General features: G+C 48.2%; 1 protein-coding gene and 1 long non-coding RNA gene across 8 annotated transcripts; one reads left to right on the top strand and one right to left on the bottom strand.

Annotated features, from left to right (window-relative positions):
- The first annotated feature begins 60 nt into the window (after positions 1–60).
- Positions 61–27,987, top strand: LOC129058776 (uncharacterized). Of its 6 annotated transcripts, XR_010137876.1 has the most exons (6): positions 69–516; positions 2,455–2,575; positions 17,075–17,201; positions 20,066–21,569; positions 22,545–22,579; positions 27,054–27,987. XR_010137876.1 is itself a non-coding variant. In XM_054553368.2 (5 exons), exons 1-4 carry the CDS (start codon positions 72–74, stop codon positions 17,083–17,085), a joined length of 615 nt encoding a protein of 204 aa, XP_054409343.1. In that variant the 5' UTR covers positions 61–71; the 3' UTR covers positions 17,086–17,201; positions 20,066–21,192. The 6 variants fall into 6 exon arrangements, 1 of the variants encoding a protein (XP_054409343.1); XM_054553368.2 differs by lacking the exons at positions 22,545–22,579; positions 27,054–27,987 and adding an exon at positions 5,825–5,897 and having other exon boundaries at positions 61–516; positions 2,490–2,575; positions 20,066–21,192; XR_010137875.1 differs by lacking the exons at positions 22,545–22,579; positions 27,054–27,987 and adding an exon at positions 5,825–5,897 and having other exon boundaries at positions 70–516; positions 20,066–21,192.
- Positions 14,469–20,324, bottom strand: LOC129058777 (uncharacterized). 2 transcript variants are annotated; one of them, XR_008524137.1, is made up of 4 exons: positions 20,222–20,324; positions 19,348–19,575; positions 17,045–17,158; positions 14,469–14,873 (listed from the first exon to the last, which is right to left on the bottom strand). It is a non-coding gene; the product is annotated as an uncharacterized LOC129058777 (long non-coding RNA). The 2 variants fall into 2 exon arrangements; XR_010137879.1 differs by lacking the exons at positions 14,469–14,873; positions 17,045–17,158 and having other exon boundaries at positions 18,254–19,575.

The following is a 27,987-nucleotide window of genomic DNA, read 5'->3' as shown; positions in this document are numbered from 1 at the left end:
GTTTCCAGTCCAGCAGCTCCTCAGATCTTTCGCAGGCTGTCCGCCCCACCTGTCCGTCAGCACGGGGTCCAATGAGGGGGCTAGGGCAGCGCTGTGCCCCGCCCCTGAGCCGGCAGCCCAGTCTCCGGAGCCCCGGGGCTGCCTGGGCCTCCTGCCCGCCGCGCTGGAGTCTGGAGCTCGAGAGTGACACTGCGCATGTGCGGGCTTCCTGCGCATCTCCTACGGCCTCCAGGACAGAGGAACCGGGGGAGGCAGGGGGAAAAGGCCGGCCCAGCAATTCCCCTACACCCCGGTCCCACCCGTACCCTCCTGGCCTGGGTCGTCCCAGCCCACGGGGAGCGGGCGGAGTCCTGGCCCGCGAAGCCTTGTCACCTGGTGGGCGAATCCGCCAGCGGAGACATGTCTTTAAAGGGTTTTGGGCCGGGCGCGGTGGCTCGTGCCTGGAATCCCAGCACTTTGGGAGGCCGAGGCGGTGGATCACGAGGTCGGGAGTTCAAGACCAGCCTGGCCAAGAAGGTGAAACCCCGTCTGTACTAAAAATACAAAAAAAAAAATTAGCCGGGCGTGGTGGCGGGCGCCTATAATCCCAGCTACTCGGGAGGCTGAGGCAGAGAATTGCTTGAACCCGGGAGGCGGAGGTTGCAGTGAGATCGCGCCACCGCACTCCAGCCTGGGCGAGAGAGGAGACTCTGTCTCAAAAAAAAAGGGGGGGGGGGGGGTTGGGCGGGGGCTTTGGTCTATACAGGAGCTTCCTGGAGATGCTTTAGAGCTCTGTTTGCCAACTGCAGCGCCAAATGCTGCAAAGAGAGGTGGGAGTCGGAGGCGAGGAGGACCGCGGTCCCAAACCCTAGCAGTTTAGTCTGTCGGGGAGGAGAGGAAGGGAACCCGGAGAGCACTTGTAAGCTACAGTGCTGAATATGAGGAGGTACTGAATTGAACATCAAATGCTGAGAGTTAAAGAATTCTCCTTAGGGACCAGCCAGCTATTATCTGAAAGCAGTGAGTTTGGATAGAGCCTGGAAGCACAGGTAGCATTGCTGTTAGCAATAAAAGGTGAACGTGTTAACATTCACTGCAATTCGTTGTATACACTATTAAAATATAACTTGCTCAATTCAGGGGGCGGTGAGTAAAGTAAAGGAGTCAGAGCTCCTAACTATTGGAGAGGCCAGGGAAAGCTTCACAGAATTCAAGCTTGAGTAGGGTTTTGTTGGAAGGGAAGGATATACAAAGCATTGAATGTATGCAAAATTCAGCTAAAGTAAACAGTCCTTTTTGTGTTAGGCAGAGTGCTAAAAGTACTCTGGCTATAACGAAGACTACAACACCACCTTCAGGGACTTTAGCGTCTGTGGAGACTTGAACATCTAATGTTAGAAATATTCTCAGAACTCTGAGACAGCCACCTAGCCTGGCCTTCAGGGAGAGAAGAGGAAATAACACAGAAAGTGTGGTATATTTAAATATACCTAGCCAGGCGCGGTGGCTCACACCTGTAATCCCAGCACTTTGGGAGGTCGAGGGCAGTGGATCACCCGAGGTCAGGAGTTCAAGACCAGCCTGACCAACATGGTGAAAGCCGTCCCTACTAAAAATACAAAATTAGCCAGGCGTGATGGCGCATGCCTCTAATCCCAGCTACTTGGGAGGCTGAGGCAGAAGAATTGCTTGAACCCAGGAGGCAGAGGTTGCAGTGAGCCGAGATTGTGCCATTGCACTCCAGCCTGGGTGACAGAGCCAGACTCCGCCTCAAAAAAAAAAAAAAAAAGGTTGAGGGCATGGTGAGGGAGGGGACTTTTTTTAAAAGCTCTTCAGGAGATAGGGTTGAGAGAACCTGTTTGCTGGTGTCTAGGGTGACTACCAAGTTTGAGGCTGTGGTAACTAAGGTAAGTGTTACAGACTGAATGTTTGTGTACCCCCAAATGCATTTGTTGAAATCCTAACCCCCAATGTGATGGTATTAGGAGGTGGGGCCTTTGGGAGGTAATTAGGTCATAAGGGTGGAACCCTCATAAATGGGATTAGTGCTCTTATAAAAGGGATCCCAGAGAGTTCTCTAGCTCTTCCTGCCCTGTGAGATACAAGAAGTTGGCAGGCTGCAACCTGGCAGAGGGCCCTCACCTGAGCCTGACCATGCTGGCACATGATCTAGGACTTCTAGCCTCCAGAACTGTGAGAAATACATTTCTGCTGTTTAACCCACCCTGTCTATGGTACTTCACAGCTCATACTGACTAAGGCAGCAGAACATACAGGAGGAAGAGGAGCAGGTTTCACAGAGGGAAGACATGAGTTCAATTTTGGACTTCTCAGTAGTCGGTGTCCTCAGTGGTAGTACCTTCAAAAGGAAGGTGTCAAAAGTCAAATTCTGGAGAGTTGAGTATGAATGGGAGATGAAGAAAAGGAGGCAGCACTTGTAACCTGCTCTTAATGTATTTCTGCCCTCTACACTAGCGGCCTATTACATAGGACACTTGGATGTCTCCTAGATATCACAAATTCAGCTTGTTCAAAAATGAATTCTTCAAGGTATATGGAAAGATGTGAAGAAGAAAATATAGCAATAAGTTACGTGGTAGGTATATGGTTGTTTACTGTACAATCTGTCAGTTTTTCTGTATTTTTGAAATTTTTCATGATAAAATATTAAGAAAAAAGTAGTGGGCCCATCCTCTTTACCCTCCAACTATTCTTCTTCCCATGGGCCCTATCTCAATAAATAGAACAACTGTTTAGTCAGTTGTTTAGGCCAGAGAATATCAGAGTTGTTAGGCCTGGGAATGTCATTCTTTAGTTTCTCTCCTTTTCCCTTGTAGTCCAATCAGTCGCCAAGTCTTTTGTTTTTTTTTTTTTTTTTTTTTTGAGGTGGAATTTCACTCTTATTGCCCAGGCTGGAGTGCAATGGCGCAATCTCGGCTCACCGCAACCTGTGCCCCCTGGGTTTGATTCTCCTGCCTCAGTCTCCCAAGTAGCTGCAATTACAGTCATGCACTATCACGCCCGGCTCATTTTGCATTTTTTCAGTAGAAACGGGGTTTCTCCATGTCAGTCAGGCTAGTCCCGAACTCCTGACCTCAGGTGATCCGCCTGCCTTGGCCTCCCAAAGTGCTGGGATTATACGTGTGAGCTACCGTGCCCAGCCTATCACCAAGTCTCTTAAGTAGCTCTCAAATCCATCAGCAATGGAGTTACACCTTACACCAAAGTTAGGTTGTAAGTCAGTACATAAGGCCAAAATTACATAGTTAACATAACCTTTGAAAATCCCTGGCCGGGCGCTGTGGCTCACGCCTGTAATCCCGGCACTTTGGGAGGCCGAGTTGGGCGGATCACCTGAGGTCAGGAGTTTGAGACCAGCCTGGCCAACATGGTGAAACCACGTCTCTACCAAAAATACAAAATTAGCTGGGTGTGGTGGCGTGCCTCTGTAGTCCCAGCTATTTGGGAGGCTGAGGCAGAAGAATCACCTGAACCCGGGAGGCAGAGGTTGCAGTGAGCTGAGATCGTGCCATTGCACTCCAGCCTGGGCGACAAGAGTGAAACTCTTTCTCAACAAACAAACAAACAAATTAATAATAAAAGTATGCAAAACATAAATGTATAGCTCAATGGATGGTTATAAAATGAGCCTCCTGCAACAAATGCCTAAGTAAAGCTGAAGCATCCCAGAGGCCCCCACAATGCTGCTTCCTGACGACGCCCTCCTCCTGTGCCCATGAAGGAATCCTGCTCCCTTGATATTTAGAGTTATCACTCAATTGCTTGTTAAAACTAGTTTACCACCTAAAAATGAACCCTAAAAGCAGTCATTTCGGATTTTGTAAACAGCTTTATTGGATATAATTCGCATACCATCAATTCACCCACGTAAAATGTACAATTCAATGGTTTTTGGTATATTACATTATTAATTTTTAAAAAGTGTGGTAAAATAAATGTAAGGGTGGTGGCTCATGCCGGTAATCCCAACACTTTGGGAGACCGAGGTGGGCGGATCACCTGAGGTGGGGAGTTTGAGACCAGCCTGACCAACATGGAGAAACCCCATCTCTACTAAAAATACAAAATTAGGGCCACACACGGTGGCTCACGCCTGTAATCCCAGCACTTTGGGAGGCTGAGGCGGATGGATCACAAGGTCAGGAGTTCGAGACCAGCCTGGCCAAGATGGTGAAACCCCGTCTCTACTGAAAATACAAAACAATTAGCCGGGCATAGTGGCGGGCGCCTGTAATCCCAGCTACTCGGGAGGCTGAGGCAGGAGAATCAGCAGAATCGCTTGAACCTGGGAGGCAGAAGTTGCAGTGAGCCGAGATTGTGCCTGGGCAAGAAGAGCGAAACTCTATCTCAAAAAATAATAATAATAATAAAATAGGCTGGCGCAGTGGCTCGTGCCTGTAATCCCAGCACTTTGGGAGGCCAAGGCTGGCGGATCACCTGAGGTTGGGAGTTCGAGACCAGCCTGACCAACATGGAGAAACCTCATCTCTATTAAAAATACAAAATTAGCCGGGTGTGGTAATGCATGCCTGTAGTCCCAGCTATTCAGGGGGCTGAGGCAGGAGAATCACTTGAATCCGTGAGGTGGAGGTTGTGATGAGCCAAGATTACACCATTGCACTCCAGCCTGGGCAACAAAAGTGAAACTCCATCTCAAAAATAAATAAATAAATAAATGTAGGACAAAATTTGCCATTTTAACCATTTTTAAGTGTACAACTCAGTGGCATTAATTATATTCACGATATTGTACAACCGTCACCACTATCTATTCCAAAACTTTTCCATCACCCCAAACAGAAGCTCTGTAACCATTAAGCAATAACTGGCATTCCCCCTCCCTTTAGCCCCTGATAACTCCTAATATACTGTCTTTATGAATTTGCCTATTCTGGGTACCTCATATAATGTGCCTATAATATTTGTCCTTTTGCATCTGGCTTATTTCACTTAGCATAATGTTTTCAAGGCTCATCCATGTTACAGCATGTATCAGAACTTCATTCCCTTTTATGGCTGAATCATATTCCATTGTATGTGTATACATACGATGTGTGTATATGCCACATTTTGCTTATCCATTCATCTGTTGAAGGACATTTGGGTCGTTTTCATCTTTCGACTATTGTGAATAATGCACAATTATTTCATTTTGCCAATTTTTGAACTTTATAAGAATGGAATCAGAATAATTACAACATATTTTTTGTGTGTGTCTGACTCTTTAAGTATGCATTCATGTTATTTTATATACCTGTAGTTCATTCATTTTCTTTTCTTTTCTTTTTTTTTTTTTTTTTGAGACAGGGTTTCGCTCTTGTTGCCCAGGCTAGGGTGCAGTGGCGCAATCTTGGCTCAGCGCGATCTCAGTTCACCGCAGCCTCCGCCTCCTGGGATTCTCCTGCTTCAGCCTCCCATGTAGTTGGGATTACAGGCGCCTGCCACTACGCCTGGCTAATTTTGTATTTTTAGTAGAGACAGGGTTTCTCCGTGTTGGTCAGGCTGGTCTCGAACTCCCGACCTCAGGTGATCTGCCTGCCTCAGCCTCTCAAAGTGCTGGGATTACAGGCGTGAGCCACCACGCCCGGCCTCATTTTCATATAGAATTCTGTTTCAGAAATATGCCACAATTTATCCATTCTACTGTTGATAGATACATGGATTGTTTCCACTTTTAAGCTATTTCAAATATGCTATTATAAAAATGGTAGATATTGCATGAATTTCTGTCAGGTATACAGCTAGGAGTTGAATGGCTGGGTCAGAGTTTATTCGGCTCAACTAGAGAATGCCAAAGTGGTTGTACTAATTTTTCTTCCCACAGGCAGTGTATGAGAGTTCCACTTGTTCTACACCCTCTCCAATTCTTGAGGTTGTCAATGTGGTTGGCCATTCTGGTGAGTTTGTGGTGCAGTGGTACCTCAGTATGGGTTTAACTTGCATTTCTGTGTTTATAAATGAGGTTAAACACCTTGTGATATGTCAACCAATCATTTGGATATCTTCTGTGAGATGCCTGCTCAAGTCCCTTGCCTATCTTCTGAAAGTGTTGTTGTTTTATTTGCTCATTTAAGATTGGTAACCACCTGGAGTTGATTTTGACATTTACTGGGAGGTAGAGGGTCATGATTCATATTATTCCATTTGGAGATTCAGTTATTCCAGCACCATGTGTTGAAAAGACTGTTATTACCCCTCTGCAGGCCATGTTTGTCATAAATCAAGTGTCCATATTTGCATGGGTCTATTTATGGACCTTCCATTCTAATATCTGTTCCTCCTTGCACAATACTGCACAGTTGGTAGCTTTATATTAAAGTTTGATATTTATAGGCCAAGCACTCCCTCCCACTTTGTTCTTCAGGAATGTCTTGGCTATTGTTTAATGATTGGACACAAATTGTAGGAACAGTATATACAAATTCTTTAAGTAAGTCTTAAAAATGGAAAAGCCACCCAGGTGTGGTGGCCCACTCCTGTATTCCCAGCACTTTGGGAGTCCAAGGTGGGCAGATCACCTGAAGGCAGGAGTTCGAGATCAGCCTGGCCAACATGGTGAAACCCTGTCTGTACTAAAAATACAAAAAAATTAGCTAGGTATGGTGGCGTGTGCCTGTAATCCCACTACTCTGGAGGTGGAGGCAGGAGAATCGCGTGCACCCAGGAGATGGAGGTTGCAGTGAGCTGAGATTATGCCACTGCATTCCAGCCTAGGTGACAGAGTGAGACTCTGTCTCAAAAAAAAAAAAGAAAAGCCATGTTGTGATCCTTTTCTGAACAGTCATTCCAGTGACTTTCCAGCTTAGAAGTTGGTAGTGGTTGGCCAGGAGTGGTGGCTCACGCCTGTAATCCCAGCACTTTGGGAGGCCAAGGCAGGAGGATCACCCGAGGTCAGGAGTTCGAGACCAGCCTGAGCAACATGGTGAAACCCTGTCTTTACTAAAAATACAAAAAGTAGCTGGGCATAGCGGCGCATGCCTGTAGTCCCAGCTACTCAGGAGGCTGAGGCAGGAGAATTGCTTGAACCCAGGAGGGGGAGGTTGCCATGAGCCAAGATGGCGCCACTGCACTCCAGCCTGGGCAACAGAGCGAGATTCCGTCAAAAAAAAAAAAACAAAACAAGAAGTTGGCAGCACTGTTCAATACAGTAGCTACCAGCCACTTGTGACTATTGAGCACTTGAAATGTGACTGGTCTGAATTGCAATGTACTGTAAGTGTAAAATACACAATGGATTTCTACAATAAAGGATGCAAGATATCAATATTTTTCCTGTTGTTTACATATTGACATGAAATCTTGGAGGTATACTGGATTAATGAACTCTCTCTCTCTCTATATATATATATATATTTTTTTTTTTTTTTCGAGACAGAGTCTTGCTCTGTCACCCAGGCTGGATGGAGTGCAGTGGCATGATTTTGGCTCACTGCAACCTCTGCCTCCCAGGTTCAAGCGATTCTCCTGCCTCAGCCTCCCGAGTAGCTGGGATTACAGGCATGCGCCACCATTCCCGGCTAACTTAATTTTTATATTTTTAGTAGAGATGGAGTTTTGCATTGTTGACCAGGCTGGTCTCAAACTCCTGACCTCAAGTGATCCGCCCACCTCAGCCTCCCAAAGTGCTGGGATTACAGGTGTGAGCCACTGCGCCTGGCATATATTATTAAAATTAATTTCATCTGTCTCATTTTACTTTTTTAATGTTACTAAAAATTTTTTAAATTACATATGTGGCGACCAGGTGCCTGTAATCTCATGCCTGTAATCCCAGCACTTTGGGAGGCCAAAGGCAGGAGGATCACCTGAGGTCAGGAGTTCGAGACCAGCCTGACCAACATGATGAAACCCTGTCTCTACTAAAAATACAAAAATTAGCCAGGCATGGTGGTGCATGCCTGTAGTCCCAGCTACTCGGGAGGCTGAGGCAGGAGAATGGCGTGAACCCTGGAGGCAGAGGTTGTAGTGAGCCGAGATCGTGCCACTGCACTCCAGCCTGGGTGACAGAGCGAGACTCCGTCTAAAAAAAAAAAAAATCACATATGTGGCTTACATTGGTGACTGGAATTATATTTCTGCTGGACAGTGTGGTGGGCTGAATAATGTCCCCAAAGATTTCCAGGTCCTACTCCCTGGAAACCGTGAATTTTATTTTACAAGGCAGAAGGAACTTTGCAGATACAGCCAAGGGTATGGATCTTGAGATGGGAGCTTATCCAAAATTATCTGCGCAGACCCTAAATGTCATCACAAAGTAGGCAGAATGAGATTTGACAACAGAAGAGAAGGAATTTGACTGTGGAAGCAGAGATCAAGGTGATTGATGTGGGCAGCCACCATTAACAGGAAGAAACAAGCAAAAGAATCTTTCTCCCCCAGAGCCTCCGGAAGGAACCAATCCTGATGACACTTTGACTTTAGCCCCATAAGACTCATTTTGGACATGTGGCCTCTGGAACTATAAGAGAATAAATGACTGTTGTTTTACGCTGCTAGATTTGTTTTTAAATTTTATTTTTAATTTTTTTTAGAGATGATATCTCACTTTGCCACCTAGGCTGGAATGCAGAGGTGTGATTAGAGCTCACTGCAGCCTTGAACTCATGGCTTCAAGAGACACTCTCACCTTAGCCAACCAAAGCACTCGGATTACAGGTGTGGTGCACAACTGTGTCCGGCCAAATTTCTTTAAATTTAAATATTATATACACCAGAGACTCAAAAAAATCTCAGGCTTCCACAGCATCATAAGTTATTAAGAATAACTAGACTACCACTACAAAGATGTCAAAAAAAAGTCACATCATCCTGATAGTGAAATCCAAAACCAGAGTATAGTTGAGTTTAAGACATAATTCTACTGAAAAACAACATGGGTATATATGCAGAAAAGAATATCCAGAACTCATACTTCAATAATAAGACAAGTCAATCAAAAGATGGGCAAAAGATTTGAATAGACATTTCATCTAAGAAGATATACGGATTGCTAATAAGCAATGAAAAAATGCTCAACATCTTTAGTGATTAGAGACATGCAAATTAGAACCACAAGAAGGTACCATTTTGCACCCACTAAAATGGCTATAATGAAAAAAAGCAACCAGGTACGTATGCTTATAATCCCAGCTCTTTGGGAGGCCTAGGCAGGAGGATCACTTGAGGCCAGGAGTTTACAAGACTCTGTCTCTACAAAAAATGAAAATAAATTAGAGTGGTGTGGTGGTACTTGCCTGTAGTCCCAGCTACTCAGGAGACTGAACTGAGGGGATCTCTTGAGCCCAGGAGTTTGAGGGTACAGTGAGCCATGATCACACCACTGCACTCCAGCCTGAACAACAGAGTGAAACCCTGTCTTGGAAAAAAAAAAAAAAAGGCGTGGTGCAGTGGCTCACGCCTGTAATTCCAGCACTGTGGGAGGCCGAGGCAGGCAGATCACGAGGTCAGTAGTTCAAGACCAGCCTGAACAACATGGTGAAACCCCATCTCTGCTAAAAATTAGCCAGGCATGGTGGCATGCGTCTGTAATCCCAGCTACTCAGGAGGCTGAGGCAGGAGAATCGCTTGAACCCAGTAGGCGGAGCTTGCAGTGAGCCAAGATGGCACCATTGCACTCCAGCCTGGGCGACAGAGCAAGAGTCTGTCTCAAAAACAAAAAACAAAAAAACCCAAAACATTAGCCAGGTGTGGTGCCATGTGCCTGTGGTCCCAGTTACTCTAGAGGCTGAGGTGGGAGGATCACTTGAACCTGGTAGATCAAGGCTGCAGTCAGCCGTGATGGCACCAGCCTGGGTCATAGAGTGAGACCGTGTCTTAAAAAACAAACAAACAAAAAAAGCCTACAGTTCAATTGGAAAAAAAAAATCCAGTCTGCAACAACTGCCTTTTAAATGAAATATTTTGTCCATTTACACTTAATACAAATCCTGATTTTTAAAAACTTAAATCTGTTGGTTTTGGTTGGTCCCACCGTTCTATGTTTTATTTTTTTGTTTTCATAAAGATGGTGTCTTCCTCTGTCACCCAGACACGAATGCAGTGGTACAGTTATAGCTCATTTTGCCTAGCTTATTTAACGCTAGTAACCACCTGGAGTTGATTTTACAACCTCAAATTGCTGGGCTCAAGTGATCCTCCTACCTCAGGCTCCCGAGTAACTGGAACTACAGGCACACGCCACCATACCTGGCTAATTTTGTAGAGACAGAGGTCTTGCTGTATTACCCAGGCTGGTGTCGAACTCCTGGCTTCAAGCAATTCTCCCATTTCGGCCTCCCAAAGTGCTGGGATTACAGGTGTCAGCAACCGTGCCCAGCCCTGTATGTTTTATGTAAATAGATTTATTCCGTATGTGGTCTTTTTTTGTTTGGCTTCTTTTACTCAGCATAATATTTTCAAGGTTCATTCACGTTGAGCATACATCAGTACTTCATTCCTTTTTTAAAAAGTTTTTTTTTGGCCAGGTGCAGTGGCTCACGCCTGTAATCCCAGCACTTTGGGAGGCCGAGGCGGGCGGATCACAAGGTCAGGAGATCGAGACCACGATGAAACCCCGTCTCTACTAAAAATACAAAAAAATTAGCCGGGCGCGGTGGCAGGTGCCTGTAGTCCCAGCTACTCAGGAGGCTGAGGCAGGAGAATGGTGTGAACTTGGGAGGCGGAACTTGCAGTGAACCAAGATCGCGCCACTGCACTCCCAGCCTGGGCGACAGAGTGAGACTCCGTCTCAAAAAAAAAAAAAGTTTTTTTTTTGTAGAGACAGGGTCTCACTCTGTCGCCCAGGCTGGTCTCAAACTCCTGGGCTCAAGTGATCCACCCACTTCATCTTCCCAAGTTGCTGGGAGTACATGCTTGAGCTACTGCACATGGCGAGTATGTCTCTGTTATCTATTGAACCTAATGTTCTTTTTTTTTGAGTCTGAGTCTTGCTCTGTTGCCCAGCCTCAGCCTCCCGAGTAGCGGGGACTACAGGCACATGCCACCATGCTCAGCTAATTTTTGTATTTTTATTTCTATTTTTATATATTTATTTATTTATTATTTATTTTTATTTTTTTTAGGTGGAGTCTCACTCTGTCACCCAGGTTGGAGTGCAGTGGCACGATCTCGGCTCACTGCATGCTCTGCCTCCTGGGTTCATGCCATTCTCCTACCTCAGCCTCCCAAGTAGTTGGGACTACAGGCGCCTGCCACCATGCCCGGCTAATTTTTTTTTATTTTTAGTAGTGACGGGGTTTCACCATGTTAGCCAGGATGGTCTCGATCTCCTGACCTCGTGATCTGCCCGCCTCGGCCTCCCAAAGTGCTGATATTACAGGTGTGAGCCACCGCGCCCGGCCTATATATTTATTTATTTATTGAGACAGAGTCTCGCTCTGTCACCCAGGCTGGATTGCAGTGGTGCGATCTCGGCTCACTGCAACCTCCGCCTCCCGGGTTCAAGCAATTCTCCTGTCTCAGCCTCCCTCCCGAGAAGTTGGGATTACAGGCACCCGCCACCACACCCAGCTAATTTTTTTTTTATTTTTAGTAGAGACGGGGTTTCACCATATTGGTCAGGCTGGTCTCAAACTCCTGACTTCAGGTGATCAGCCTGGCTCAGCCTCCCAAAGTGCTGGGATTTCAGATGTTAGCCACCATGCCTGGCCTATTTTTATTTTTTATTTATTTACTTATTTCGTTTTGAGATGGAGTCTTGCTCTGTCGCCCAGGCTGGAGTGCACTGGTATGATCTTGACTAATTGCAACCTCTGCCTTCCGGGTTCAAGCGAGTCTCCTGCCTCAGCCTCCTGAGTAGCTGGGAGGCTACCACCACCACGCCTGGCTAATTTGTGTATTTTTAGTAGAGACGAGGTTTCACCCCGTTAGCCAGGCTGGTCTTGAGCTCCTGACCTTAGGTGATCCGCCTGCCTCGGCCTCCCAAAATGATGGGATTACGGGTGTGGGCCACTGTGCCTGGCCGAAAACTTAAAAGCTTGAAAAACTCATTTTAAAAGCACCAGAGGCTGGGCATGGTGGCTGGTCTGGAACCTGGAATTTGAGAGCCGCCTGGCCAACATGGGGCCAATATGGCAAAACCCTGCCTCTACTAAAAATACAAAAGTTAGCTGGGCGCGGTGGTGGGCGCCTATAATTCCAGCTACTTGGGAGGCTGAGGCAGGAGAATCACTTGAACCCGAGAGGCAGAGGTTTCAGTGAGCCAAGATCGCACCACTCCACTCCAACCTGGGCGACGTAGCAAGGCTCCGTCTCAAAAAATATATAAGTAAATAAATAAATAAATAAAAGTTTTCATTGGTAGGAGGACTTGCTTCAATTATCTAGTCATATATATGCAGAATTGGTGGTCCCATTGACCCTCAAGTGAGGCATCCAATAGGCAGCAAATATTTTCAGGGAAGGTGGGGTCCTCGCTGTATTATGGAAGAAATCATGATTGGTCTAAGTCAATCGTGGGAACCCTCTTCCTCTTCGCCTATCTGGGGTGGGCATATGACCCAGGTTTGACCAAAAAGTCACAAGAGGAAGACTTCAGGGAACTTGTGGATAAATTTTTGTGCCCTTATAAAAGAGAGCTGTTGAGGAACCAGAGCCCTTTCTCTTTTTTTTTTGCATTGGGATGATGTTATATAAGGAAGGCACAGTTGATTCTGTGACAACACCTTATAACTGAGAGAGAAGTGAAGAAAATTGCAAAGATGTCAACTCCTGGTTCTTGATATCGTGAAGCCTCTTAAAAACTTTGGAACTTTTTGCTTCTGGGCTTCTTGAGGAAACAGTCAACATCCTTATGGTTTTGCTGTTAGTCAGGTTTTCTGTTATGTGTAGGCCAAAGCATTCCTAGCCAACATGTCATCCCTGAAGTCTCAGCTTTAAATGTCATTCCTCAGGGAGGCCTTCCTGAAACCCCCAGATCAACACATTCTGTAACACTCCCCACTGTCCCTGAGTGGCCCTCATCACACTTGTAATTATTATTATTACTAATTTTTTTTTTTTTTGAGACGGAGTCTCGCTCTGTTGCCCAGGCTGGAGTGCAGTGGTGTGATCTTGGTTCATTGCAAGCTCCGCCTCCCAGGTTCACAGCATTCTCCTGCCTCAGCCTCCCGAGTAGTAGCTGGGACTACAGGAGCCCGCCACCACGCCCAGCTAATTTTCTTTCGTAGTTTTAGTAGAGACGGGGTTTCACCCTGTTAGCCAGGATGGTCTCGATCTCCTGACCTCTTGATCCGTCTGCCTCGGCCTCCCAAAGTGCTGCGATTACAGGCGTGAGCCACTGCGCCTGGCACTTGTAATTATTAATATTTATTGAATGATGGTCTTTGTCTCAGGGCTATTTGTTCCACCAGAGCAGGGACTATGACAGGCATCCCAGAGCCTAGCCCAATGACAGGCACAGGAGCCGCTAAATAAATAGCAAAAAAAAAAAAAAAAAGAAGGATCTAGAGCACAGGTGGAGGGAGAAGCAGGATAAATCCGTGAAAGGTGTGAATTGAAATATGTGCAGCTGGGCTTCTGCTATCACATGGAAACTTTAAAGCTTAATGAATCATTAAAGAAGGGTTGGAATGACCATTGTGGGAACGGGGTGTGAGTGTTTATCTGGTACAGTAAGAGCTGCCAAGTAGTGTTAAAGGCCCAGCTGGGATTAGAAACTATACGTGTGCATTGGCAGAAACCAGCAGAATTAGATTTCCTCCAGCAGCGTTCAGCCATCTGAGTGTGGGAGAGAAGCTGGGTAATTAGGTTCAGCCCCAAAATGGGGGCTTGGTGGGCAGGCTGCTGCTTTTTATTCCTTTCTCAGATGAAGTAAATGAAAATAGATGTGGAATTTTGTTTTCCTTGTCCCTAAAATGAAACCTTGTAGAACTCAAAGTCTTGTCCTTTGGCCCCAGACTGGAGCCAAAAAGGCTGAAGCATTTCCCCCAAATGTCTTCTCCTAAGGCCCGCTTGCCTAGCAGGGCCCATGGAAAGATTTGTGGGGATCTGTGAATTTTTTTTTTTTTTTTTTGAGGTGGAGTCTTGCTCCATCACCCAGGCTGGAGTGCAGTGGCGCAATCTCGGCTCACTGCAAGCTCCACCTCCCAGATTCACGCCATTCTCCTGCCTCAGCCTTCTGAGTAGCTGGGACTACAGGCGCCCGCCACCATGCCCGGCTAATTTTTTGTATTTTTAGTAGAGATGGGGTTTTCCCATGTTGACCAGGATGGTCTCGATCTCCTGACCTCATGATCCGCCCGCCTCGGCCTCCCAAAGTGCTGGGATTACGGGGGTGAGCCACCGTGCCCGGCCTGTGAATTTCTTAAAGTATGCAAAATGCTGTGTGTCTGTGTGTGTGCACTTTTCTGGGGCGAGTATCTGTAGCTTACATCAAATTCTTTAAAGTGTGATCCAGAAAGACAAGAGCCCCCAACTTGGGTCAGCTCATAGCCCAGGCCCTGGATTCACTGCTGTGGATCAGGGCCTGACTGATGGGCAGTTACATCCCTGCCTATTGACAAGGGGCAGTGTGGCACAGAGGTAGATGTGCAGGGGCCTGGACTGCACCACCTCAGGGAAGCTACTTAGCTCCTCAGTTTTCTCTTCTGTAAAATGGGAATGATAATCCCAGTTCCTTATTTCAGAGGGCTGTGAAGATTAAGTGAGATAATACATGCAAATGCTTAGGCCATGCTGGGTACTTAGTAACGGCTGGGTACTTACTAATAGGATGCACATTTAAGAACAAAGACTTTGAATCGGGAGGCAGCATCTGGGGGAGCACAGTTACAGACAATTTTTTTGCAAAGCACAACATCTGATCATTTTCTCCCCTCTGATACTTACTGTGTGGTCCCATGCAGGTTCCTTAATCACTGCCTCAGTTTCCTTATCTGTAAAATGGAGATGATAACAGTAACTGCCTCATGGTTTGCAGGGACTCTCTGAGGCCGGTGCTCCCTAAGTGCTGGTTATTATTGCGATTTTTACTGCCCAGGGCCCAAATTCAGGCTCCTCATCTTGATAAGAAAGGCTGTTCCCACCAGGCCTTACCCCGCACTGAGGCCGTCACAACCCAGCAGGCACCTTCATACTGTCTCCAGTGTCCAGTGGCTCTACGGGCCGAAGCACCGAGCACAGAAGAGAGCGAGTGACCAAACGGAGGCCCGCAACACCCGCGCCCTTCCTCAGAGTATTCCCTTCCAAGAGCGCCCTCGCCCTTCCCTTCCCAATTTCCATCTATAGATATCCTGCTTTTGGTTCAAAGCGGAACTCCAGAAACCACACTGTCTATAACGCCTTCCTAATTCCTCTCTTCGGAAGCCCCTGTTCTGAGCCAGTCATGTGGCATGTGCAGTTCGCAAGAACAACACACCTCAGTTCCCTAACTGCACTGCAGCCTCTGGGAACAGGCCTGGCCCCGTCCTGTTCTTTTTACCGCATCCGTCACCATCTTTGCACAGAGAATAACTTTGGTAGAGAGCTCCTGAACAAAGGAAATGAAATACTCAATGACTCCACTATTCCAAGGCATTCACACATCTAAGGGAAGGGAGAAAGAATCCCCAAATGACTGATCTGCTCTGTACACTAAGAAACTGATTATACAAATGAACAATGGCCAGACCATATATAAAAATACAACTCTCGGCAGGGCACGGTGGCTCACACCTGTAATCCCAGCACTTTGGGAGGCCAAGGTGGGCGGATCACCTGAGGTCGGGAGTTAGAGACCAGCCTGACCAACATGGAGAAATCCTGTCTCTACTAAAAATACAAAATTAGCCTGTAATCCCAGCTACTCTGGAGGCTGAGGCAGGAGAATTGCTTGAACCTGGGAGGCGGAGGTTGTGGTGAGCCGGGATCTCGCCACTGCACTCCAGCCTGGGCAACAAGAGCAAAAGTCTATCTCAAGAAAAAAAAATACAACTCTCACCTACAGCCTGCGGTCACTTGCTGGGGAAACTAACTCATTATCTGCAACAATTAACCTGGGAGGTCTTCCTGCTGTAAGTCAGGCTTGCAAGAAGCCTGTAAGATTGTCTAGTGACAATCCAGGAAGCTAAACAATAACCAATGATGTCTGTAACAATCAGCCCCAAATGGCCAGAGCTTGATTAGTAACTGACAGTTTCCTTAATTTTGTTCTCACTTGCAATTTAGGACCAACCAGGGAAAGCCAAAAATGCACCCCTAACCAAGCACACAGGATGCCCTGCTTCTAGTTAGCCCATGCACGCGCAGCTTCCCCACACCAACAGCCTCCAATCAGGGCACACCTGAAGCCTTCACTTTCCTCAGCTATAAAGCTGTCCCATTCCTCTGCCTGCCTTCGAAGCTCCGTCAAAATGCAAGTGCAGATGGCTGACACCCTTGCTCTGTCACCCAGGCTGCAGTGCAGTGGCACGATCTTGGCTCACTGCAAGCTCTGCCTCCCGGGTTCACGCCATTCTCCTGCCTCAGCCTCCCAAGTAGCTGGGACTACAGGTGCCCACCACCACGCCCGGTTAATTTTTTTGTATTTTTAGTAGAGACGGGGTTTCACCATGTTAGCCAGGATGGTCTTGATCTCCTGACCTCCTGATCCGCCTGCCTCGGCCTCACAAAGTGCTAGGATTACAGGCGTGAGCCACCACACCTGGCCAGCCTTTGCTTTTTTAAAGTTGGTTTTTCTTTATTTCCACAAGACTCAGGAACGAAAGCGCAGGGAGCAGAGGCTGGACCGTCCTCTGTCAGTTCCCTCGTTCCCCTGGAGTGGAGCTCTGAGCCCTGGGACCATAGAGTTGGCTGTTACACTGGAAACACTGATCAGACCTTTGGACTCAGCTGAGCTAAGGCTGGAGAAGCCAATTGACTCAGATGAAATACCCCAGGCATAAAATCACAAAAGAGTTTTTGTTAGATGCTGGTTGGGAGGGAGTGGCTCCAGAGATCTGGGAAAAGAGCAGGCCGGCTGGCAATAGAGACATGAGGGAAAGGCAGGAACTTTGCCTAGAATGGGGGCCAGGGGTTGCCAGGACCCGCCTTGGTGGGACAGAGAATTGAGTCAAGATTCTCATCTCACCTCCACTATGATCCTTTTTTCATTCCACAGATATTCACTGAGTGCATAGTGTGTGCGCCAGGCCCTGTTCTGGGAGATGACAGGCAAGGCCACTGACTTCTTGGAGCTCGCCCCCTAACGGTGAAGACAAACAGTGAATGACTAAGGAAAAAAAAAGGTAATTTCAGAAGTGGCAAGTGTCCTGAACAAAATAAACTAAGATGGTGCAACAGAGAAAAAGGGTGCTGGGGGGTGGGGACACATGCCCCTTTCTAATGCTGCTTCTCGGAGGAAGGTATCTGTGCTGACACCCTAGCAGCCAGGAGCCAGCAGTGCAACTAGAGAGGAAGAGCTTTTCCAGGCAGGGGGAACAGCTTCAGCAAAGACCCTGAGGTGGCCCAGGATTGACATGTCCAATAAAGAACGGAGAGGCCAGTGTGGCCGGAGTAGCAGTAATAGTGCTGAGATGAGGCCAGGGAGGAGGCTCAGGCCTGGTCAGGCGTGAAGGGCCTTCTTGGCCATGTCAAGAGTTTAGATTTCATTTTATTCAGAAAAGCACCGAATGGCTGGCCTGCCTCAGCCGTTTTTTCAGGGCCTTAGAAGAGCTGTTTTGCCAAGCTCCTGTCAGGATTGCAGCAGAGGGCACCCATGGGTGTTGGGGGACGGCCTTGAGGGGATGGAGTATAGACCAGCCTCACTGCAGTAAGCCACAACTGAACCCCTTGCTGAGTAGGGCAAGATGGGCCACATGGAGTGTGGAAACCCCGAAACTCTATGCTAAATGTTTTTTGTGTATACCTATCTCAGGAAGAGAACCAGAGCTTTTTTTTTTTGAGATGGAGTCTCACTCTGTTGCCCAGGCTGGAGTGCAGTGATGCAATCTCTATTCACTGCAACCTCTGCCTCCCAGGTTCAAGTGATTCTCCTACCTTAGCCTCTTGAGTAGCTGGGACTACAGGTGGCGAGCCACAACACCTGGCTAATTTTTGTATTTTTAGTAGAGATGGGGTTTCGCCATGTTGGCCAGGCTGGTCTCAAACTCCTGACCTCAGGTGATCCACCCGCCTCATCTTCCCAAAGTGTTGGGATTACAGGCGTGAGCCACCGTGCCCAGCCTGTTTTTTTCAGATTCTAACTCCTAAGCACTAAGAACCCATAGCTTTTATCAGCCTCTCGGGAGAATCTCTGTGACCAAAAAAGATAGAAAAAGGAGAATAATGACACATGTGCTTCCATATGCATGGGGTATTTTAATAAGGATGTACAGATGTGGCCTTGGAGGAGGAGAGAGGGAGGCTGGAAGAAGGAGACGTGTTGTGGATCCTGTGTGTGCTTTACCTGTTTTTAAAATCTGGTGTAAAGGACTAACACTGTGGACAAGGATGGCGTGGGGAGAAAGGTGCTGAAGTCTCGGCATGGCAGGAACCTGCAGGGAGGCCCTTCCCACCCTTAACTCAGCCTTCTGGGCCAGGGTGGGGCAGAAGTGACAAACCCACGGTCAGATCCTAACCCAAGTGGCCCCACCCCACCCCTAACCTGTGCTCACATGCCTCAACTCTGAGGAGCTGGTCCTGGAGAGATGGGGCGCAGGAGGACGGCACTTCTCCTGCGCCCAAGGAGGCTGCAGCTGCCCTGCAGGTGTGGGCTGCACTGCTCTGCAAGAGACTCCCTGGAGAGGGATGCCCTTTGTCCAGGCCACTGAATCCGCTGTCATCCTCTGCGCATGCCCCAGGCTCTTCTGAGCCCTGCACCTTCACGGAAAGAGGCACCTGGCCGGCCCCAACAGGATCGCTTTGCTCAGACCTGAGTTCTTATGAAGGGTTCAGTCCCAAAGTCTTGGTTGGTCATTTTGCTTTCAGTCAAAGTTCACCTCACTATGCCTGGTATCTGTGCCCCCCCCACCCCCCACTCAGGAGATGGAGGCTGAGATAGAAATGTGCTCTGTAGCCGGGCACAGTGGCTTAAGCCTGTAATCCCAGCACTTTGGGAGGCCAAGGTGGGCGGATCATGAGGTCAGGAGATGGAGACCATCCTGGCCAACATGGTGAAACGCTGTCTGTACTACAAATACAAAAATTTGCTGGGTGTGGTGGCGCGTGGCTGTAATCCCAGCTACTCAGGAGGCTGAGGCAGGAGAATCACTTGAACCAGGGAATAGGAGGTTGCAGTGAGCTGAGATCATGCCACTGCACTCCAGCCTGGCAACAGAGCGAGACTCTGTCTCAAAAAAGAAAAAAATGTCCTCTCTAACTCTCTCCAGAATCTTGGCTGGAATTGACTTTGCCTCCCCACAAATAGGCTCTGGCCTGGCCTTCAGGACCCACCTGTTCTCAGCAATCAGCCAGCCCCTCCTGGTGTTCAGATCCCCAGTAATCTGGGGCGACGAGCCGGGGAACAGAGTTGACTGGTGATGACAGGTCCCTGGCAGGATGCAAAGCGGCTGAGGGCCTTCTGGGCCAGCACTTGGGTAAACCAAAGTGCTGCTCTCCTCTGCTTGAGAACAATTGGGACTGTTGCATAGCTTCCTCCTGAGGCCTTCGAAATGGCTTCCTCTGAGGGATAAGAGCACAGTCACCCATACTTGTGTCGACAAACAGTATTTTAATGCCAAATCTTCTAATTTGATTTTTTTTTTCTTTTTGAGACCGAGTCTCTGTTACCCAGGCTGCAGTGCAGTGGCTCAATCTCAGCTCACTGCAACCTCCGCCTCCCAGGTTCAAGCAATTCTCCTGCCTCAGCCTCCCAAGTAGCTGGGATTACAGGCGCCCGCCACCACGCCTGGCTAATTTTTGTATTTTTAGTAGAGACAGGGTTTCACCATGTTGGTCAGGCTGATCTCGAACTCGTGAGCTCATGCGATCTGCCAGCCTTGGCCTCCCAAATTGCTGGGATTACAGGCGTGAGCCACCACGCCCAGGCTCAAATCTTCTAACTCTAAATTAAATAGTAATACAAATAGCCAATATGTGTGTGGGACTTATGGCAGGCCAGGCACTGTTCAGTTACAGGCTTTATGTGCATCTTTTCATTTAAACTCCACAGAACCCTGACGCTTGGCATGGTCCATGGCCCCCTCCACACAGCCAGTTGGCCAGGGAGCCAAGGCAGCCTGTAAACGCTCTGCCTGGAGCTGCTCATAAACAAAAACAGAGTGATCCACAAAAGGGCCCCACAGTCTGGCACTGAATGGAATCCCACCTTCGGTCCAGCAACTGGAGAATGAAAGTCCACATCCTGATGACTGGTTCTGCACCTGGGGCTTAGAGCACGTAGCAAGGGGCTGAGAAGCAGCCAGCACATAATCAGTGACTGAAATTTCATCACACAGTCCTCCATGCCAGGCCCTGTGGGGAAACCAAGACATGTAAGGCAAGTCCTGCTCTTAGGAATTTCTAATCTCAGTACTGAAAAGTTAATAACATAAGGACGCAGCCTATCTGTGGTCACACCATGGCATGAGCTGTGTGGATTCCAAGTGCTGAATGAAGCTGGAAGGGCAGAGGTCACATCGGGCTTCTTGTATGTGCTTCTTGGAAGAGGTGGCATTTGAGTCACTCGAAGAATGAGCAGGAGATGAGGGATGGGAAGGAGAAGGCATTCCTGGGATGCCAAGAGCAAAGTGTCACAGTTTTGCATTGATCACTGTCATCCATGTAAGAGCGAGGACAGCTCAGGCAGGTGGTGAACATAGAATGGAGGTGGACACATAAATATGTGGAGAAAGAAGGAAGCCTTTGGGTTAAAAGGCCAAGACTTGACACCTGTGAGGACCTGGAATCTAACCCTGTGTTTGTCTGTAAACCCAAGGCAAGTCACACTTCTTCCGAGGCAGTTTCTTCACCTGTAAAATGAAGGGACTGAGCAAGACAGTCTCTAAAGTTCCTATGGCCAGGTGCAGTGGCTCATGCCTATCTTCACAATACTTTGGGAGGCCGATGCAGAAGGATCACTGGAGCTCCCTCAAGACCAGCCTGGGGAACACAGGGAGAACCTTGTCTCTACAAAAAATTAAAAATATTAGCTGGACATAGTGGCAGGACCTGTGGTTCCAGCTACTTAGGAGGCTGAGGGGGGAGGATATTTTGAACCTGGGAGGTCGAGGCTGCAGTGAGCTGTGATCACACCACTGCACTTCAGCCTGGGCAATAAATAAACAAACAAGTAACAAAGTTCCTTACTACTTTAGAATCAGGGTAGAAAGGAGTGAAGATGACTTTAGGATTTTGAAGAACAGGCCCAGCAGCAGGAGGTGAGGAGTCTGGAAAAGAGCAGGTCTGGGGAGAGGCCTTCAGCTTTAGATAAAATGCGTGGACCCCTTCACGACCCTTCCTTCTGCTGGGGTCCTCCAGCGCTGCCACAGGCTGACCTGTTCTCAGACTTGCATGGGACATGTGTTGCCTCCCTACATCTCTCCCTGAGATGTGAGCCTGGCTACATCAAGGCCAGAGCAATGAGAGGCAATGGCCCTTGCCCCAGCTTTTCCCCAGTGAGGAAGCACCATCATCACCAACACCATCTTGCCACGATAGCACTGGAGAGCCTGCAGGTGAAGGTGGGGATCCCCTAAATTCACAATGAAGTTCCTTTACCCCAGGGAAATGGGCACTGGAAACAGAAATCAGGCTGTTATTGAGAAATCAATTAACATATGGTCCCTGCATACTTCTGTTTGAGGGCCCCAATTAGCTCATACCTGGTTCACAGGCAAACTTTCCAACAAGCGGGGCAGATCTCATACTTGGGTGTGTATAAGAGCCCCTGTAGAGGCTGGGCACAGTGACTCACAACTGTAATCCCAGCACTTTGGGAGGCCAAGGCGGGAGGATCGCTTGAGCCCAGGAGATCCAGGCTGCAGTGAGCTAAGATCATGCCACTGCACTCCAGCCTGGGTGACAGACACCCTGTCCCAAAAAATAAAGACGAACCCCTGTGGAGTTCATAAACAGGACCACCCAGAGGAGGGGACCAGGCACCTTTATTTTCATAACCTCCCAGGCAATTGTTAGGCACACTAAAGTGAGAGACTCCTTGGGGTGGATAGAGCTGCCCAGAGGGTTTGGGCTGTGAGAGCAGCAGGGCAGGGGCCCTCCCAGGAGGCAACAGGCTCCTCAGAGTGAGACTGAGCTGTCTCTCCACAGAGGGCAGGGGAGGGAGGCTGGCCCTGGGCAGAGGGGGTGAAGCTGGAGAGGCAGTGGAGGCCGGAGGGCACAGGCTTTACAGCTGAGCAAGGGGCCAGGGCCAGATCCTGAAGCTGCCGGGACGGGGGGGCTGTGAGCAGGGACGGGAGGCCTTTCTGAGGCAGGAGAATCACTTGAACCCGGGAGGTGGAGGTTGCAGTGAGCTGAGATCATGCCACCACACTCCAGCCTGGGCAACAGAGTGAGACTCCATCTCAAAAAAAAAAAAACAAAAAAAAGCAGACACGCACCTTCCCGTCCACCCTTTGTCCACTGAGATGAGCTGGGCCTGTGGTGGGAGGGGTGAGCACCTCCTGCCTCAACTTGCATTTCCTTCCCAGCAGGGCCGGGCTCTCCTGCCTCTGACTTCAAGTCCTTGGTATGTATGAAATTCCTGCCTGCCTCCCTGGCTGCAGTTACAGTTTTGTCCCTTGTTCCTACCCTTTTATGTCTGCCTTTCTCAGGCCTTCAACCCAACGTGTCAAGATTAATTTGACACCAAATTGGCTTTCTCTGGAAATTCAAGGAAACTTCTAGGCACAAGAGCAAGATTCCTTTGGGGAAAATGCTCATGGCCCCTTCCTCAAGGCAGTCCTGGGGTTGGAGTCCTTGACCCGACCCAGGCCGGGATAGCACCCTGGAGGGGGAGGCCCTGTCTGGAGGGAAACAGCTCGCTCAGGGTCTTCCACCCGCCCGGCCCCCCTCCAACCCCCTGCCCTGCTCCTGACAGAGAGAGACAGGCCCTACTCAAAGTATGACTAGGGCCCTTCTCACCCCCAGAGCTCACCTCTCTGTAAGCCTCTGCTCTGCTGGAAAAAAATTCTTCATTTACTTTTGGACTGGGGCGACAGATTGCAATTTGGGGCCATCATAGTGTGGATGTTTATGTTCTCGGAGGAGCCTCTTTGGGGAAGGAAACTGGGTTTCTCTCACCTTCCTTACTTGAGACAAAATGTACTATTTCCTGCTCTTAATTCAGCATCTACAATCGGGAATTGGTTGCAGTGCCATGGGGTCAGGACAGTAGTGTTATTCCAGACTCCAGAACAAAACAATAGGATGCTCTGTTTTCTCAAAATGCTTTGAGTCCTCAGGCCTGGCCCCCCAACCACTAGGCAGCGCCCATCCTTCCTCTGTGGTCTCGCCCCTGCCCTCACAACCACCTCACATTCTGTCCAGAACCCCCAAGCACAAGGAGCCTGCCAAGCTGGGAAGTCATCACAGAACTCAGTTCTACTGGCATATCTGCCACCAGAATTCGCAGTAAAGAGGACAGGTTCTGGTTGGGTGCATGGCTTATGCCTATAATCCCAACACTTTGGGAGGCCAAGGTGAGAGGCTCATTTGAGCCCAGTTCGAGACCAGCCTGCACAACATAGTAAGACTCTGTCTTTACAAAAAATTTTTTTAATTAGCCAGATGTGGTTGTGCACACCTTATAGTCCCAGCTACTCAGAAGGCTGAGGCAGAAGGATTGCATGAGCCCCAGAGTTTGAGGCTGCAGTGAGCTATGATCACGCCACTGCACTCGCACTCCAGCCTGGGCAACAGAGCGAGATCCTGTCTCAAAAAAAATAAAAGAGAAAGAAGAAAGAAAGAAAGGCCCAGGCATGATGGCTCATGCCTGTAATCCCAACACTTTGGGAGGCTGAGGTGGGTGGATCCCTTGAGGTCAGGAGTTCAAGACTAGCCTGACCAAAATGGTGAAACCCCGTCTCTACTAAAACTACAAAAATTAGCTGGATGTGGTGGCAGGCGCCTGTAATCCCAGCTACTACAAGGCAGGAGAATGGCTTGAACCCGGGAGGTGGAGGTTGCAGTGAGCTGAGACTGCACCACTGCACTCCAGCCTGGGCGACACAGCAAGGCTCCATCAAGAAAGAAAGAAAGAAAGAAGAAAGAGAGAGAGAGAGAAAGAAAAGAAAAGAAAGAGAGGAAGGAAAGAAGGAAGGGAGGGAGGTAGAGGGAGGGAGAGAGAGAGAGAAAAGAAAGAAGGGAGAGAGGAAGGAAGGAAGGCAGGCAGGCAGGCAGGCAGACAGGAAGGCCTGGCACAGTGGCTCACTCCTGTAATCCTAGCAGTTTAGGAGGCCCAGGCAGGTGGATCACCTGAGATCAGGAGTTCGAGACCAGCCTGGCCAACATGGTGAAACCCCGTCTCTACTAAAAATACAAAAAATTAGCTGGGCATGGTGGTGCACACCTGTAATCCGAGCTACTCAGGAGGCTGAGGCAGGAGAATCACTTGAACCTGGGAGGTGGAGCTTGCAGTGAGCCGAGATTACACCATTGCACTCCAGCCTGGGTGACAGAGCGAGACTCCAAAAAAAAAAAAAAAGAAAGAAAGAGGGAGAAGAGGGTGAAAGAGAGAGAGAGAAAGCAAGAAAGGGAGGAAGAGAGAGAGAGAGATGGAAGGAAGGAAGGAGAGAGAGAAAGAAAAAGAAAAGAGATAAGAAAAGAGAGGGGCCAGGCGTGGTGGCTCATGCCTGTAATCCCAGCACTTTGGGAAGCTGAAATGGGCGGATCAACTGAGGTCAGGAGTTCGAGACCAGCCTGACGAACATGGTGAAACCCCGTCTCTACTAAAAATACAAAAATTACCTGGGCGTGGTGGTGGGTGCCTATAATCCCAGCTACTTGGGAGGCTGAGGCAGGAGAATTGCTTGAACCCAGGAGGTGGAGGTTGCAGTGAGCCCTGAGACCACACCATTGCACTCCAGCCTGGGTGACAGGAGCAAGACTCCATCTAAAAAAATGAAGAAAAAAGAAGGCCAGGCGTGGTGGCTCATGCCTGTAATCCCAGCATTTTGGGAGGCCAAGGCGAGTGGATCACGAGGTCAAGAGATCGAGACCATCCTGGCCAACATAGTGAAACCCTGTCTCTACTAAAAATACAAAAAAAATTAGCTAGGCATGGTGGCACACACCTGTAGTCCCAGCTACTCGGAGGCTGAGGCAGGAAAATTGCTTGAACCCAGGAGGCAGAGGTTGCAGTGAGCTGAGATCACGCCACTGCACTCCAGCCTGACAACACAGCGAGACTCTATCTTAAAAAAAAAAAAAAAAAGCCAGGTGCAGTGGCTCACACCTGTAATCCCAGCACTTTAGGAGGCCGAGGCAGGTGGATCACAAAGTCAAGAGATCAAGACCAGCCTGACCAACATGGAGAAACCCTGTCTCTACTAAAAATACAAAATTAGCTGGACGTAGTGGTGCGGGCCTGTAATCCCAACTACTCGGGAGGCTGAGGCAGGATAATCGCTTGAATCGGGGAGGCAGAGGTTGCAGTGAGCTGAGATCATGCCATTGCATTCCAGCCTGGGCAACAAGAGCGAAACTCCATCTCAAAAAAAAAAAAAAAAAAAAAAAGAAAGAAACAAAAGAAAGGGCCGGCACAGTGGCTCACGCCTATAATCCCAGCACTTTGGGGGCAGATCACTTGAGGTCAGGAGTTCGAGACCAGCCTGGCTAACATGATGAAATCCCGTTTCTACTAAAAATACAAAAAATTAGCCAGACGTGGTGGTGCATGCCTGTAATCCCAGCTACTCAGGAGGCTGAGGGAGGAGAATCACTTGAACTTGGGAGGCAGAGGTTGTAGTGAGCCGAGATTGCGCCACTGCACCCAGCTTGGGCAACAAGAGTGAAACTCTGTCTCAAAAAAAAAAAAAAAAGGAAAAAGAAAAAGGAGAGAAAGAAAGAAAAGAAAGAAAGAAAGAGAAAAGAGGAGAGGAGAGAGAAGAAAGAAAAGAAAGGTCCTGTACAGATGGCAGCATCATTTTTCCCCCCAATTCCTGTCACAGAGGCTGAGCCATTATTGTCAACCTACTGTGAAAAGACATTATGTCCTCTCTGTCACTGGCAAATCCTGACCAGAGTCTTGCTGGACTCTGACAGCATCCCCAGCAAAGAACTCTAAGCATCACAGAGGGGCAGCTTGAAGTCTTCCTTTAATGCAGTCTTGATCTACCTAGAACATCAGCTACAAAATAATTTTGCACAGCATCATTAACAATAGTGCTGCCTTCGTTTTGTATATGATTCCACAGCTTTCATACATATTCCATCAGTTGTATTTGGGGTTTTATGAAAACCTATGAAGTTGGCCAGGCACCGTGGCTCACGCCTGTAATCCCAGCACTTTGGGAGGCTGACGCAGGTGGATCACCTGAGGCCAGGAGTTCGAGACTAGCCTGGCCAACATGGTGAAACCCCATCTCTACTAAAAATACAAAAATTAGCTGGTGGTGGCACATATTTGGGAGGCTGAGGCAGGAGAATTGCTTGAACTTGGGAGGCGGAGGTTGCAGTGAGCTGAGATCCTGCCATTGCACTCCATCCTGGGCGACAGAGCAAGACTCCATCTCAAAAAAAAAAAAAAAAAAGAAAAAAATATAGGAGTATATCTTTTTTTGTTGTTTTTGTTTTTTGTTTTGAGACGGAGTCTCGTTCTGTTGCCCAGGCTGGAGTGCAGTGGTGCGATCTCTGCTCACTGCAACTTCCGCCTCCCAAGTTCAAGCAATTCTCCTGCCTCAGCCTCCCGAGTAGCTGGGACTATAGACACCCTCCACTATGCCCGGCTAATTTTTGTATTTTTAGTAGAGACGAGGTTTCACTATGTTGGCCAGGCTGGTCCCGAACTCCTGACCTCATGATCCACCCGCCTTGGCCTCCCAAAGTGCTGGAATTACAGGCGTGAGCCACCGCACCTGACCAAGTATATCTTTTTTTAAAAAGAAAATAAATAAAGACATAAAGTCTACATAGCGGTGACTGGGAGACCAGAATATCCCATTCATGTCTTGGTCCTCATCTTACCAAATGGATCACATCCTGTTTCTTCATCATTTCATCAGGTGCAAGGCAGTTGGGCCGTGATGGGGGCAGGACAACAACCAGAAAATGCTGGAATGTGGCCAGAGCTGAGGCAGTGCTCACCCCACACGCATTCATTAAATGCCTACTGTGTGCAGAGTGAGGTGGTGAATACAAAGGTAAACACAGAAAGGTGGTCTCACCCTCCAGTCCCTGGAAGAGCACAGGTCACCACTGGCTGCTCTCATAGCAGCTGCCTAGTATGGGCGGCTGGGTCAAGCCAAAGCGGAATGGTCAGAAGAACAGCATCAGTGAGACAAAACAGTGGAGACAGCATGACAGGACATGGACTCAACGGCTGGAGGCCAGCCTGGCGCGCAGCAATTGGGAATGGGGTGTCTGTTTTGGAACAAAGGAGTTGAACAACCATGATTCGGAGAGGCAGAAAAGCAAACACCAGGCTTTCCGAAAATGGTTGCTATGACCACAAACCTAAAGACAGACAGCTGCATGTTCATTTCTGGGCCCCAACTGTACATATTATTGGTATTAGCATCAGCATTATCTTGGAATAGGGACAACGTCTTATATGAGGCATTCATTCAAAATGTTATTTAATTTATAAAACTTCCTTATGCTACCTGCCAGGGGAAAAAATTACTAAGTAAATTCAGCTAAATTTCTGGAAATTTTATTTGCATACAATGTATACAAATAACAGTGCCTAATTTAGAATCCTGGCTCTCTCACTTTCTAGCTGAGAGATTAGAGACAAATTAGTGGATTTGTCTTTGTGTCTTTGTTTGCAAATCTGTAAATGGTGTAACAGTCTCCACCTCACAGGGTTACAATGAGGACAGGGTGAGGTAATGTGTGTAAAGCTCTTCTAACAGCCCGGTCAGGGGCACAAAGTAAGTGCTATATACATGTTAGCTACATTATTATTATTAAATCAGTATGTTGAGCTCAAAGTCA

The sequence above is a fragment of the Pongo abelii genome, chromosome 1 (genome assembly GCF_028885655.2).
Source record: "Pongo abelii isolate AG06213 chromosome 1, NHGRI_mPonAbe1-v2.0_pri, whole genome shotgun sequence".
Taxonomy (NCBI): Eukaryota; Metazoa; Chordata; class Mammalia; order Primates; family Hominidae; genus Pongo; species Pongo abelii.
The sequence above is the reverse complement of the archived record's forward strand: the minus strand, read 5'-3'. Positions and strand labels throughout refer to the sequence as shown.

Coding starts and splice junctions, on each gene's coding strand:
- LOC129058776 (XM_054553368.2), top strand. CDS start 72: ATGAGGGGGCTAGGGCAGCGCTGTGCCCCGCCCCTGAGCCGGCAGCCC. Junction 517..2,489: donor AGACCAGCCTGGCCAAGAAG/GTGAAACCCCGT, acceptor GATGTCTCCTAG/ATATCACAAATTCAGCTTGT. Junction 2,576..5,824: donor ATATAGCAATAAGTTACGTG/GTAGGTATATGG, acceptor TTCTTCCCACAG/GCAGTGTATGAGAGTTCCAC.